The sequence below is a fragment of the Pogona vitticeps genome, chromosome 1 (assembly GCF_051106095.1).
Source record: "Pogona vitticeps strain Pit_001003342236 chromosome 1, PviZW2.1, whole genome shotgun sequence".
NCBI lineage: Eukaryota > Metazoa > Chordata > Lepidosauria > Squamata > Agamidae > Pogona > Pogona vitticeps.
Window position 1 is genome coordinate 210,131,175 of NC_135783.1, and position 15,884 is coordinate 210,147,058.

The 15,884-nt window shown below is 42.0% G+C and overlaps 1 protein-coding gene across 7 annotated transcripts in view; it reads left to right on the top strand.

The window, feature by feature from the left end:
• The window catches only part of RBMS1 (RNA binding motif single stranded interacting protein 1), a 187,296-nt gene that overhangs the window by 87,426 nt on the left and 83,986 nt on the right, over nucleotides 1-15,884 (top strand). For all 7 annotated transcript variants that reach the window (XM_020798368.3, XM_020798370.3, XM_020798369.3 and 4 more), the window contains exon 2: nucleotides 9,117-9,283. In XM_020798368.3, coding sequence (XP_020654027.1) covers nucleotides 9,117-9,283 — 167 coding nt within the window. The remainder of the gene's footprint in view (nucleotides 1-9,116; nucleotides 9,284-15,884) is intronic.

The window sequence follows — 15,884 nt, forward strand, 5'->3', positions numbered from 1 at the left end:
AGAACAGTGTGGCACTGAAAATGTATGGATAAGCTTTTTATTTTTATTGGTTTGATTCATTTGTTTTTTTGCTGAAAATTATTTTCTGCCCCTCATCACTGATGGGAACTCCACAAGTCGCTTTTAGTCCAGAAACGTTGATGATGGAAGTCATGGTGTGCATGATTTATTGTAATACAGTGGTGCCTCGCTTAGCGATGTTAATCCATGCAGCAAAAATCGCTGCTAAGCGATATTAAAAAGCCCATAGAAACACATTAAAATGCCATTAATGGGTTCCTATGGGCTTAAAAACTAACCTTAAGCAAAAATCCTCCATGGGGCGGCCATTTTCGGTGCCTCTAAAGCGAGGCAACACAGCGGGTGGCCATTTTGGAACCTTCGGTCAGCTGGCCGAAAATGGGGGCTTTGCGATGATTGCTTCCCTGTGATCATCGCAAAGCAAATTTTCCCCATAGGGACCATTGCTAAGCGATCGCAAAAGTGATCGCAAAAACATCGTTGCAAAGCGATTTCTTCATTAAACGGAGCAATCGCTATGCGAGGAACCACTGTATATTCACTTTTATGAAATTAAAAAAATTAAATAGATCTAGTATTTGTTGATCCACAAGACTTTGTGGCAAACTAACTGTTACATACAGCACTGATGTTACCTGTCTGTCATGGGTTTTACAATAGTACCTTGGTTTGTGAATGCCTCAGTTTACATAATTTTCAGTTGACGAACGGAAATCCATAAGAAATAAAACCCTGGTTTATGTTGTTTTCTTTTATTTTTTTCGCACTACAAAAGGGTTTTCCCAGGGCACATTGTGCCTATAGCACCGCCCCTTTTGTAGCGCAATTGGCGTTTCAGTTTGCGAAATGTCCGTACTATGTAACGTTGCGTAGAACGGATCCATTTCACAAACCAAGGTACTACTGTATGTGGATTGAATATTGAAAAATATTTTTGCCTCCACCCTGAGTGTGCAAAAGAATATTGAGCTTCACCTCTGGCTGATTAAATACGGTGAATAAACCTTTGAGTTTAGATTGCTGTCTAGGTGTCCATCCTAGAATGCATCATTCAGTTCCATCACAAAATCAGTACAAAATACAAAATGGACTGTGGGAGAGAGCATGGATTGAAGAATCCATCTTCAAAACCTAAGCCCTGTCAGCTCTGTCTGGCTAGAATACAAGTTGAGGAATGACGACCCCCCCCCCATTGTTGTAGTTTTTGATGCTGCTCTGCTGCTGCTAAATCAGTTCCACGGTAGTGAAACTGAGCACCCCGAGAGTTGCTGGTGGCCTAGCATGGGCTAATTGTTCTCAGAACACCCCGTTGGAGAGGTTTCCTACCCAGCTGGTAGGAAACCAGAGATTTCACAGCCAAAGAGCTCCCTTCTGCTTTCTGTATGTACAAATGTGATGTCAAAATGAACCTCCTAACCTAGGTGTTAGGAAGAGTGTGCCTCTGGGACTACACATGGAGAGAGACAGAGAGAGAGAGACAGCTCTATCCATCAAAACAGTTGAATGGCCATTTTTGGCATTGTGGCATGTCTATTTCATTTGTCTTTCAATAAAGGTATTACATTTGACCCTTTTCCCTGGGTAAAACGCTGCTGCTTGAATAACAAAACATTGCCTTATGAATAAATAAGCCCTGTTTTGAATATTGTTTGAATTCTATTACATTATTTTAAAAATTACAGTGGTGCCCTGCATAGCGATGATAATCCGTGCAGCAAAAATCATCGCTATACGGATTCATCCCTATGCGGAACAAAGAAGCCCATAGGAATGCATTAAGACACCAGAGAAAATGATTCTGTTTGGCACTTGTGTGAATTCTGTACCTGCCCATGGTCGAAGGGAGTGGCTTTATTTAAATTGCCAGGACAGGCTGTTGCAAAAAATTGGCATTCCAACTAAACCTTCCAATTCAGCGTGTTATGATAATGCTCTGTACAACATGTGGTAGATCCTGTCAATGCAATATGTTTTATTGTTATATTTAATGTAAAACACACAAGAGGTGGTAGTAGTGGAAATCTTGGTTTATAAAAGCATTATAATTGGTGAGTAAACACTGCTGGTCTTGAAACATGTGCTTGGATCAGATTTTTCTGATGGGCCCTTAAATGAACTGAGGGTTGGTGACAGGGAAGTTTTCCCCAGAAAGTATTTTGACACACAAGAAGTGCCAGAACAAAGGGAGCAACTGGGCAGAACCAGCTCCACAAGTGGTTGAGATGTTAGATTGCATCGCTTGCTTTCTGTGGTCACATCTCTACTCATACCCTTCTGGGCCGTGTACACAACGAAACGTGCACAAAGTAGAAGAAGGAGTGGTTTTGGGAGAGGGAGTTTTCCGAGGGGCATGAGAGAGTACCCAGCATCAGGAAAAACTGGCAGATACTGAGAACCACATAAATTTGGTCCAAGGGCCACAGTTTTTCCCTCTCAGTTCTGTATAGAGAGTATGACTGACCATTGAGGTGGTTGGAGAACCTGTCATCTTCTGCTGCTGAGTGGGAAACTCCCTGTAAACCTTATGTGCATTTTATTTAATTCCTTAGAGAAGAATGGAGTTTGGGAAATGATGTGATGATAACAAAACATCAGAGGTTGGAAGAAGACTGATCTCTTGCATTCCTCCTTTCCAGCATAAAAGCCCTACCTTGACCCTGTGAGTCTCAAATGTAGCCGTAGACATGAATGTGACCAATTGGTAGACTTCTTTAAACAAAAAGTGGAGGCAATCCACCGGGACCTAGATATCTCCTCTTTATCAGTGGATCAAACAGAGACGTCTGGCACATCACCTTGCCCAGGAATTTCAACACAATTTTAGTCCATGACATCAATTGAGGTTGACGTGGTCCTTGATCACTGCAGGGCCACCACCTCCTCGCTAGATCTTGCCTGGCCTGGCTGTTGAAAGCATCCAGGCCGATAACAACTGAATGGGCAGAGGCTATTATCAGTGGGTCTCTCCTTGAGAGCAGGGTCCCCTTTGCCCTCAAGGAGACACTCATTAGGCCTATCTGGAAAAAAAACCCCAATCTGATGGCTGATGATGTTAACAGCTATCGCCTTTATTGCCAAGCTGGTGGAGAGAGTGGTGGCCGATCAGCTTCATGCTCTCCTGGAGGAGACCAGTGCCCTTGATTTGTTCCAGCCCGGGTTCAGACTGCGTCATGGCACGGAGACAGCATTGGTCACCCTGCAAGATGACCTCTTGAGGGAGGCCGATAGACAAAATGTCCTTGCTGGTCCTCCTCGACCTCTCAGTGACCTTTGATACCGTTGACCACGGTGTCTTCCTGGGGAGGCTCTTGAGGTTGGAGATTGGTGGTCAGGCTTTGGCCTGGCTCCGATCCTTCCTGGAGGACTGGCCTCAGAGAGTGCAGCTTGGGGAGATGTTGTTCACTCCGTGGACTCTAAATTGTTGAGTCCCGCAGGGGTCAGTCATCTCCCCAATGCTGTTTAATATCTATATGAGGCCGCTGGGGGAGGTCATCAGGAGTTTTGGAGCTTCATGTCACTAATATGCGGATGACACGCAGCTCTGTCTCTCCTTCCACCCTTCTGCAGTGGATGTTGTCCCATCCCTTGAGCGCTGCCTGGATGCGGTGCTGAGACGGATGAGGAACAACAACAGACTAAGGCTGAACCTGGACAAGATGGAAATCCTGCAGTTGGGGGCCCCTAGTGTCTGTGGTCTGGGTGCCTCCCTATCTTTTGGGGGACATTCTTTCCATGAAGAATGAGGTTCATAGCTTGGGCATGTTTTTGGACCCATCGCTATCAATGATATCTCAGATAGCATCTGCGGTCCGACCCACTTATTTCCAGCTAAAGTGGATCACCCAGCTACGTCCCTACCTTGACACTGGGTCCCTCACCACGCCGGTCCATGTGCTGGTAATCTTGAGATTAGACTACTGTAATGCCCTCTACATGGGGCTGCCTTTGGGACTGCTACGGAGAATGCAATGGGTCCAGAAAGCAGTCCCCTGACTTCTGAATGGGGATAGAAAATAACCAACACATCTCCCCCACTCTGGCTGCCTTACACTGGCTACCTGTTCACTTCCGTACCAGTTTCAAGGTGATGGTACTAACCTATAAGGCCCTGAAAGATTTGGGACCTTGATATCTGGCCGAGCACCTCCGTCCAGTTAGGTCTGCCCATTCTATAAGATTGTTGCAGGCAGGGTGGCTGAGAGGTCTGACCCAGAGAGAGGCCCAGAAAACAACCACTAGAAATCGGGCCTTCTCGGCGGTAGCACCACAGTTATGGAACTCTCTTCTGCCCAAAGTCTGCCTGGCCCCTTCACTGGGCACATTCAGAAAGCTACTAAAAACCTGGCTATTTAGACAGGCCTTCCCTGAATAAACTATATTCTGATACAATAGTGTCCAATAACATAACATCTATCATGCTGCCATACTCCATGTTTTTATTTTTCTACGGTTTTAATTGCATTTATTGTATTATAATTTTACCCTCACTTCACTTTTGTGTGTGTGCGTGCGTGCGTGCGTGCGTGCGTGTGTGCGTACACACCCTGCCTGCGACTGAGCAACCCTGGGGCCAAATGCAGACTCATGATAATATGCCCCCCTCCCCGGCAACTTCATACAGACTAATGCAGAAGCAGTAACTATGTACACAAAAAACCAAGAGCTATATGTTATGGGGGTGGGGAAAGCATCTTTTGACATACCCGTTTTGAGGAATAGCTACTTCAAAGCTGTTTTAAGATGAAACAATTTACTTTTTTAAGAAAAAAAAGCCAAAACAAAAGTCAGTCCTCTTCTTCAATCATCAAGCAGGAAAATTTACTGATTGCTGGTTATTAAAAAAAAACTTTGATGCCTTATTCTACACATGCTGTCCCTGTCAGCAAACAACAGGATGGGAGAAATAGTGCATTATCCAAAGTCTTCCATTGTGGACAGTGCCCATATGTGACTGGCAAACTCCTAATAAAAGACTGGGTTTATGACATCTCTGTCACTTCCTATTCCAGCATGAACCTCCGGACTTGAGCTAAAAATTATACAAGACCAGTGTTAACCAGGTTAACTAGAATTCAGACTTTCTTGCTTGACTGACTGCCGTATTCCAATGAAGACTGGACTACTGATTTATTTTATTTATTGGATTTATATACCACCCATCTGCCATCCAAGGCCACTCGGGGCGGTTAACAACAAATAACAATAACAACAGAGTAACAAAATACCCTGTTTCCCCCCAAAATAAGACCTAACCTGAAAATAAGCCCTAGTATGATATTTCAGAATGCTCGTAATATAAGCCCTACCCCCAAAATAAGCCCCGGTTAAGTGAAACCACGCCCTCCGCCATTGTGCAGCAACCAGAAGATGATGACATGACTGAAAAATAAAACATCTCCTGAAAATAAGCCCTAATACATTTTTGGAGCAAAAATTAATATAAGACTCTGTCTTATTTTCAGGGAAACACGGTAGCAAATAGCAACATTAATACATAGGGGTGAAAATAAAAAAAAATATCCCATGTTCCTAAGCTGGGTGTGGATTACTAGCCACTCCCAAGTTTTGCTTTTTGGCAGTTTCGGAGCTCTGTGTGTCCCCGGGAGATGTTCTGTGGGCAGAAAAGTGTGTGGATGTTCTAATGCGCATGCAGCAGTTGGAGAATTTCACATCAGTGTATAAAGCCATTGGGCAATATGAAAAACACAGTAAAAAAAACCCAACAACCCCAGACCCAAGTGAACAATACAGAGCTCTCTGCACGAAACTGGGCTACATTTCCAGTCATCCTTCGCCATACAGCTGATGGGGGCTTTGGGTCCAGCAGTACCAGATGCAAAGTAGAATTCATTGTCCCAATGGCAAGCCCATTTTTTTTCAACAGAAGTAAAACTCCATCCCCAAGTTGTCAGATCGCTATTCTGTGATGCGGAACACTTGTGTGGACTAAATGTTGAATCATTTTAACAGTTTGAATGAGAATAAAAATGGAGTGCAGTACTCTTTTTATAAACAACAACAGAACTGCAGAGCTGTACAAAGCCCTCTTGAGTTTGAGTCCAGCCCCTGGCAAGGAGGCACAGGAGGGAATCAAACCCCCAACCTCTGACTCCACAGCCTAAACTGCTGGGCTATCCATATGCCATGCAAGTGTCTTTAGCAATCTTCAGTGTTAAGTGCATCCATCAGTCTCTCGGATTTTAAGTGTCATCCTATATATTCATAAACATTCAATTCATGTGAAAGATCTGTGTTGATGACACCCTGAGGTTCAAGTACTTTTCTATATCTCCAGGTTCAGACAGTAATTTCAGGCTCTTACTATGAATAGGTTGTACATTCCTTTAAAAAACAACAACAACCCTACTTTGCTGAAAATGTGTACTTGAACAATATGTCTGGTGCTCTTGGAGTTGAGAATTCCTCAGTGTTTCCAGACAGATTTATAATGAAAGCTTAGTAGGTTCTGTATTTTGAATATGTGGCAGGCTTCAAGTCCCAAGCATCAAAATACATGCTTTTTCAGAGGACCCGATGATACCATTTTTATTTTATGAAGGCCTGCACATTTGAAAGAAAGAGGAATTTATTTTTTAAAAAAAAACTACTTTGAGAAATTTTCCGAGTAGCTTCACAGTGGATGATTATTTTGGTGATCAAAGCTCATTGGAGCAGGCATTTGTGAATCCACTTGGATGGTGAGCAGTGAGTAGCCGAATAGTGCATTTTTAGAGAGTTGAAGACTTGGCTTCAAGGAAGTTGTTGAAAATCCTGGAGATTTAATAGCATTTCTAAAGGTTTCCAACATTATATATGGATGGGGGGGGCAGGTGTATGACAACCATAACTTCAGTCATCAGTGGAAAATACAACTAATCAAGCCTGTTATTTCTTAATTTCATATATTTTTTAAAAGTATGCATTTCTGGAGATGAAAACCCAATTTGAGAAGTGCAGTACTTTATGGTGGTATGTTCTTCACTGAGCACTAGTCTGAGTTCACGGTACACTAAAAAGATTAAAAGACTAATCTGTACAGAAGCCTGTAAAGCTCCATAAAACTGAGACTCGAGTCCAAGAACTGTTGTAACCTATTTGCAACACTTTAACATCATGCAGAATCACAAGTTTTAATAGTCACTGCTTCATGAGATCTTGAACTGTAACACATTTTAAATTAAATGATCATGTATGGCTTTTTAAAATACAAAATGCATCTCAACAATCACAAAGAATTCAAGTAACATTTAAAAATTCTTCTTACTTCCTTGCTTACATTTTTAATCCTGCCCAACTAGTAGCAAGGCTACTAGTCTGGGGAGCAGAAACAACAGGGCATAAGAATAACAGGGAAAAGAAAATAATGACACACATAGAAAAGAAAGAATTCGAAATCATGGGACCAACATACCGTATTTTTGCTCCATAAGACGCACTTCCCCTCCCCCAAAAAGTGAGGGGGGGAGTCTGTGCATCTTATGGAGAGAAGCTGGCGATTTCGTCCCCACTGGCCCCATGGGGGGAGCCTTGCAATGGTCCGAGGGAGCCTTCCACGACCATTGCGAGGCTCCCCCCACCCCCCCACGGGGCCAGCAGGGGCAAAATCGCCAGCTTCTAATACCTTTTCTGAGCTTTTCGAAATTTAAAAATTAATGGCTTATCTGCTCTCCATGGAAGTAAAGATTAGTATATGAGTAAAAATGTTTTCCAGTCATTTTATTGCACTGTTTATTGTACAGATATGTGACACCATAAAGAAAGATAATAAGAGCCAATATTCCGTGGGAAAGTCCCATGTTCACAGTGATAATCGCAGAGTTTTCAGCATTTCACAGGATGTCTGTCATATTACTGATCAAACACCTGATACTCCACCATAGGCAGCCTACTACTTCTATGATTATCCTGGTGTGTAACGGCATTTCAATAGGGTACTGGCCAAGATGACTCAAGCCAAGGATAGCCTCTGACCTGATATCCACCCAATATTTCCAGTGAGGATTTAACCAATCAGCAGTAACCATTGTCTAAATATATTGCTTCTGTCTAGAAGTATTTTCTTCTGCATCCTCTCTTCTCTCCCATGAGTACAAAGGAGTAGAAAATTTTTCATGATTTACAATGAACACATTCCCACAGTGTCTTTCTCTCTGTGTGGAAGAGTTACAGGTGTCTTCAGGTTATGCATATTTGGTGACTAATTAGCTTTTCCAGTGTCCAAAAGTAGAAGTTACATAAATGGATTTAGTCCGATCACACAGAAATACTAGCTATAGAAGGTTCCTGCTATCCCCACTCTTTTTGTTTCTTTTTATTTTCCTTTAACAATAGAAGAAGACTGGTAGTTAATCAAATCTGTGAAAGTATTATGGAATCCAAGTAAATTGTATGTTTGAGGTTTTCTCTTGACACGATGGAAAACAGTATATTTACTAACTCTTCTGTAAAGTTTATTTTAGCCATTTAGTTCCCACCATCTTAAAGAAGGTAATATATATGTATAATGTGCCCTTCTAAGCTGGATATTACTCTCTTTCGTTGTGTTCATAAGACTAATCACAATTTGTTTTATAGTGTACCATGCTGTGGAAAGTGATGTGTGACCCTATAATAGCTGTATGTCACCGTGCATTGGGGGTGATGTGTTCTTTATGCTTCCAAGGCCATACCTGTGTACAAATGCAGAACGGAATAGACTTGGTCTAGATGGGCAGGATAGAAATCTAATTAATTAATTGTACAGATATGTGACATGTGAATTAATAAAGTTTGCACAGTGTACCATGAAAATAGTGGCTAATTAATGTGATGCTGGGGCCCTTGTTGATTGTGTAGTCAAGTACACGGCCAGGCATAGGCACTGAGATGTGCCCCAGCCCCTTGTCATTTATAAGTACCCATACGTCGTGGCTAATTACACCAACCTTCCAGAAGCACCAAAAGGGTGCTGGCCGTAGAGTCAGAATGCCGGAGGAGGACCCCAGTGTTTCCAGAACCCATCAGAGGCCCTCAGGATGCTTGGAAGTTTGTTTCTGGGGCATGCTAGAAAGCTTCCCTTCCCTGTTCTTTCTGACCGTTCTCTGTTTCTTCTCCAGCAGCCCATCGTGCCTGCCCATCCAATGGCTCCTCCTAGCCCTAGCAGCAATAACAACAGCAGCAGCAGCAGCAACTCAGGATGGGATCAATTAAGTAAAACAAACCTTTATATCAGAGGGCTGCTTCCAAACACCACTGACCAGGACTTAGTAAAGTTATGCCAACCGTAAGTATCCATTTTGAAAGGCAGTTAAAAATATGTTATGTGAAAGTGCTTTAAGCCAGAACGGATTATTAATGGGCAGATGTTAGGATTGTGGGATATATTTTAATTGTTCTGTTTTGTTTTGCTAGAAGCTTTAGGTTTGTCAGTACAAAGGTTATATGATGGGAAAAAGTATTCTGACTGTGAGCATTTCCCCCCACCACTTGCCCCCCCTACTATTACTGAATTGAAACCAGTCTTTTCAAAAGTTGAAGTTCTGTTCCCCCCACCCTGATCCGAGGTGTCTCCTTTACAGTGATATAATTTACAGCCCAGAATGCCACTTTTTTGTTCCTGTTATCGAGAGCTGGCGATCTGCTACAGATCCTCCGAGGACCTGTCAGCAGATCCCAGTCTGGCTTCTGGCCATTCCTGTTTAAATGGCTATTCAGCAGAGAGAGTGCAAAGAGAAAGAGGAGGGACAATTCCTTTTTGATTGTCTAAGAAAAATACATGGCAGTCAAGCCTGTCAGCCTACATATGGGTGCCCGCATGTTCTGGAAGGTCGTGTGTTTATGTCTGAGAGGCATCTCACCTTGAAGGATCTGTTGACTTCGCCATCAGTATAAGGCCACCACTGATGTACTTTTTTTTTTAAAAATGTTTTTACTTCAGGTAATACTACTTGAATTAAAAACTACCAAATATTTTGTGCTGTCACATTATATAATATTATGGTTCTGTTGAGTTGGATCCAGAGACACCTCAAAAGAAGTTGTATTCCCTTCACAGAAAATACTATATCGTGGCATACGTACATAGAGTATGACTTTTTTCAAAAAAGCGACCTAAATTCAGTGATGAGGTTACACATGCACAAGAGCTTATGGAATTGGACACATAGCAATGGTAATAGAGTCTATCTATTTTGTATCATGTAAGCATTTACTAGTGGCTGTTTTCTATTTAGTCACAGTTCTTTGGATCCAAGCCTGAGTGAATACTGAACAAATTGGAATACAGTATACACAAAACAGATAGAAACTTCTTCTGTGGAAAATCTCCAAATTATTGTATTAGAGTTGGGTCATAGCAGGCAAACCACTGGGGCTCTGTGGAAGCTAACTTCTTTCAGTGTTGTTCTTAACAACTAAAGCAAATGGTTGAAGACGATAAAAACTGACTGGGTCTTTGCCAAATTGTAAAAGTGTTTCTAAATAATTTTTAACAGACTGTGGAAAATTAAACGCATGCCACATTCTTCCTCTTATTTAGTCTTTCCTTTCCATTCCTTTTGGAGGGGCATTTGTGTTATATTTAATGACTTTTCATTGCCATAGTTGATTGAGCAGCTTTTATTACAGCAGCAAATTTTGCATCCTGTACTGGACAAGCAGAGCAAGTGATACAGCTCTTCCTTAGTTTATAAATGGCAGATATGTTGTTCAGATTTCTAGTTTGGCTTCCAGAACCAGTCTGTGGCCCTGGAATGCTGTGGAAACGGATCCTTCCTGTGGAATGGCAAAATAGCCAAGTAAAAAGGAATGTGTTAAGTCCAGCAGAGCAAGTATTGAATGTTCCATTGGTGCATTAGGACCTGTGCATCCAGCCTTAGGCAATAGTAACACTGTAAAATTGCATATAATCATCGTCACTTCTTTGTGTACTTCATCTGAGTACTCATTTCTACTGACCTTTCTCTGTTCCCATTCCCTCTTTAGTGCATATGTGCGCTAAAGTTACTTCTGTACATAGTGGTCTTTTTTATATCTTGAAAGCAGAAAGTGCACATTATAGTCCCAGGGTACCCCCAGAAGAAGGCCTTGCGGCCTGCTGCTCCTGGCTGCCTCACCCCCTCTCAACATCAACCACCTGGCCTAGGGGGAGAGAGAGCTTTCAGGCCGGAGCTGCTCCTGGGACCGCACCAGACCAGCGTGCCTACACCCAGAAGGAGCCAAAGACCATCTGCCGGCCATAGCTCACTGTGTGAGAGGCAGTGAGTCTGTGGTTGGGCCCCTGCTGGATCTCCCTCTGTGGTTACAGGCCTTGCGGCCTGCTGCTCCTGGCTGCCTCACCCCCTCTCAACATCAACCACCTGGCCTAGGGGGAGAGAGAGCTTTCAGGCCGGAGCTGCCCCTGGGACCGCACCAGACCAGCGTGCCTACATCCAGAAGGAGCCAAAGACCATCTGCCGGCCATAGCTCACTGTGTGAGAGACAGTGAGTCTGTGGTTGGCCCCCTACTGGATCTCCCTCTGTGGTTACAGGCCTTGCGGCCTGCTGCTCCTGGCTGCCTCACCCCCTCTCAACATCAACCACCTGGCCTAGGGGGAGAGAGAGCTTTCAGGCCGGAGCTGCCCCTGGGACCGCACCAGACCAGCGTGCCTACACCCAGAAGGAGCCAAAGACCATCTGCCGGCCATTAAGAGCCTCGTGGCGCAGTGGTTAAAATGCTGTATTGTAGCTAAAACTGTGCTCACGACCTGGGGTTCAAATCCCAGGTAGCCGGCTCAAGGTTGACTCAGCCTTCCATCCTTCCGAGGTCGGTAAAATGAGTACCCAGCTTGCTGGGGGGGCAATGTGTAGCCTGTATAATTAAAATTGTAAACCGCCCGGAGAGTGCTTGTAGCGCTATGGGGCGGTATATAAGTCCAATAAATAAATAAATAAATAAATGAGTTGTTGCCTATGTAAACCGATGCCACAATAAGTCTCTTTATCTTGCAGTCCTATACCCACTAACATGGGAGTAGGTCCCATTTAACTCATAATCCTTTGTACATATGATGAGTCATACATAGGTTTATGCTGTCAGCCTCTAAGGAATGAAAGCAGGTTTGTCATCTTATTACTGCAAAATGGGTTTTGAAATAGGAATGTTATGCTTAGATTCAGAAGCTGCCAAGATAGTTCAGCGGCATAGGTATCTGGCTGCAGAGAGTTGTCCCTCCTGTGCCTCCTGTGAGTAGAGTCAGCCTTGAGCAAGCTGCACACTCCCAGGGTGTCCCCAGAAGAAGGGAATGGTAAACCACTTCTGAGCATTTTCTACTGGGAAACTCTGAAAAGGGTCACCGTAAGTCAGCACTGACTTGGTTGCACATGTTTATTATTATTATTTTACATGACCCTATTTGGAAAGGGAATAAAAGAATATCTTGTGCTTCAGAGTACTAGGTTCTCTGCATTAGTAATGTTTTCTGACTTTGCTGCTTCACTGATAACATCTGCTTACTGGGGATGCAAGTCTTTATTTAATTTCTTCTCATAGATAAGAATGAAAAATCCAAAAGATTTTTCCCCCAGCTGGGTATGGACAGGATCGTGGTTGTGCACTTCTTATATGTCAAGGCTTTTTCAAATTATTGAAGTGTTTTTTGCACAAAGAACTTCGTATTTTGTGAAAAAAAGAAACCCTTGTATTCTGAACAAGATATAAATTTTTGTGCTAGTAGAAATGCTATTACTGACAAAAAAGCACAGGTCTTGCTGCTCTATAAACAAGCAAAATCAATTCACAATTTTTTCAACAGGGTGTCTCATGTGTTGAGATGTTCTTTAGTGAATATACTATGAATATAACAAATATGTGTGCATATTTGTTATATTCATAGTATTTCTTATAATAATAATCATGTCCCATCAAGTCAATTCCAACTCATGGTGACCCTTTTTCAGGGTTTCCTAGGTAGAGAATACAGTGGTACCTTGACTTAAGAACTTAATCCGTACTGGGACTGCGTTTTTAAGTCGAAACGTTCTTAAGTTGAAGCACCATTTCCTATAGGAATGCATTGAAAACCATTTAATCCGTATCTGCTGTTTTTCGTTCTTAAGTCGAAGCATTAGTTCCCATAGGAACTAACGCAAAGCCAGTTAATCCGTATCTACCACTAGTGGGCGAATTTTTCTTCTTCTTTTGACCTAAGGTGAACTTAGGACAAAAAAAGGTAGGAAAGGGGTTTGTTGTTGTTGTTGTTGTTGTTGTTGTTGTTGTTGTTGTTGTTGTTGTTGTTGTTGTTGTTGTTGTTGTTGTTCTTAAGTCGAGGCTCCGTTCTCAAGTTGAAGCAGCTTTTTGCGCTTGGAGCCATTCTTAACTTGAATCGTTCTTATGTAGGGATGTTCTCAAGAGAGGGGGTAGTTTACCATCCCCCTTCTTCTAGGGGCGCCCTGGGACTGTGCAGCTTGCCCACAGATACAGAATAGGGAATCCCAACTACCAACCTCTGGCTCCACAACCAGGTAGATACCTAAACCACGGAGCTATCCATTCGGCTGTTACTTCTAGTTGCTTAGATTCATATGATATGCTTGCTTTATATGAGCATAGATTGTAGGCAAAAATGTTTGCTTTTATTTTTGTAAAAGCCTATAGTATATAGTAATGAATTCTGTAATCACAGTGATTTTCTAAAAGTAAACAAATAATAAGCAAATAAAAGTTAACAGAGTACACTTGGAAGCAATATTGCCCTACTTGCGTAAAATCTTGCACTTCAGTATCAATTTGCATCTTTGTCTTATTCCACTGTTTGCAGCTAATTTGAGCCCTTTGAGGTATTGGGCGTACAGTATTTTTATTTTGCTTGTTCTAAGAGGTCACATTGATTCAATACAGCTATATTGTATGTATATCTTCTTATCCATAACTGTATAGTTTGCATGTGTTTGCAGACTCCTTTGAATGATTTTTAAACAGATTAATGCAGAAGAGTACTTCCTCAGAACCTTTTAATTCTTGTTCCCATAATGTTTTCATTCAGTCTCAATCTTTATTCCTCTAGCCTTTCTATCCAGTGTACCACTTTTGCATTTCTCTCCCAGACTGGAACACAGTTTCATGTAGTGCACATCAAATACTCAACTGGGAGAGCAGATGTTTTCATATAGCATTTGTGAAATTTCAACTGAAACTAGGAGGGAACCAGTTTTTAGTAAATTCCAGTATATAGAAACATGAATTTGCCAGTTCTACATTTATGGGATTCTATTGCTCCCCCTCCCGCTCTTTCAGAAATCGCTGTTGTGGCTATGGAATGAAATGGGAATGGTGTTGGTCAGATTTCTCTTTCTCCCTCCCTCCCTTCTGATATTTTCATACACTGCGTTGCATTTTCCAATAATCATATAACTCTAAATAGAACAACTGTGCTATTGCTGAGGTGAGAGACTGCCCCTGAAATAAAGATGACTGAGGAGAATGCTTGTACAAATCTTACAAAGTTCATAACATGCGTTGATCTAAGTAAAGGAATTCATATGTATAGTTTTGTTGTTTTTTTTAAACTGCCTTATCTGGGCTGCCCAACATCTTGTCATAGTTTGGAGTTATACAGTAAAGTAGTACAGTGGTGCCTCGCATAGCGATTGCTCCGTATAGCGACGAAATCGCTTTGCGATGGACTTTTTGCCATCGCAGGGAAGTGATCATCGCAAAGCCCCCATTTTCGGCCAGCTGATCAGCGGTTTCAAAATGGCTGCCGGGAAAACAAAATGGCTGCCCGCTGTGTTTCCTCGCTTAAGAGGCAGCGAAAATGGCCGCCCCATGGAGGATCTTCGCTTAAAGGTGAGTTTTTAGCCCATAGGAACGCATTAATCACGTTTTAATGCGTTTCTATGGGCTTTTTATTTTCGCTTAGTGATGTTATCGCTTAGCAGCAATTTTTTCTGCACAAATTAACATCGCTAAGCGAGGCACCACTGTATATTGAAAGGACATGGGACTGCCTGCTTTTAAAACACAATAACCTATGTAGTATTTCATCTTCCACTGTGTAATATATACTGGTCTGGTGGAGGGCAGGGTCCAATTTATTTGGATGTTACCATATAAAGCTTTTTTTTTTGTACACATTTTTAAAGAGAATGGTGCTGTTATGAACCAACCGTGCTGTATTATGATACAAAAACATGTCCAGCTTTGTGTGCTCTGTCCAAAACCATAAAATCTTGGCAGAGGTTTAAATTAAAGCATTGAAAACAAAAGTTAGCTGAAGTAAATTCATCATGGTATTGCTGTTATGAGTATAACATAAACCCCAACCTGGATTACAATTAGAAAAGCAGGTGGTTTAAGATAATAAAATTAGAGATATAATTGCCAGTACAGATCACTGTGCTCTTCCAGGGTGGACACAATAATGGGTAGCAGAACAGCCATAATAGCGCATGGACAAGAGAGACTATTAATGTTTTAAACGCATGGTTTTACAACCTACTAGATATTTTTGAAAAAGATGAACACCCAGCTTTAGAAATCTGAGAGCTTTAACACCAAAGAAACAGAAAGGTGATTTTTTTTTATTTTTTTTTATTTATTTATTTTGGTATTACGGTAGTTCGTGCAAAAGCTTAAAAGTAGTTACGCAGATACCTATAAATGTTAATGTAGTCTCTAACAGTTAGCTTTTGTACTGGTAATTCAGGGACTGTTGCCAAACACTTACAGTCATTTTCTGAATCATTATGTACAGTGAATTCCACCTCTGTAAGAGTGCCTAAATTCATAATGACAGGTTTCACCGTTTGTGCCACCCTTTTATATGAGGAGGACTCAAGCCTTGTTCAGACATTATAAAAACATGCAGAGCAAATATGCAAGGAGAAGAGAACGCTAGTCCACACTC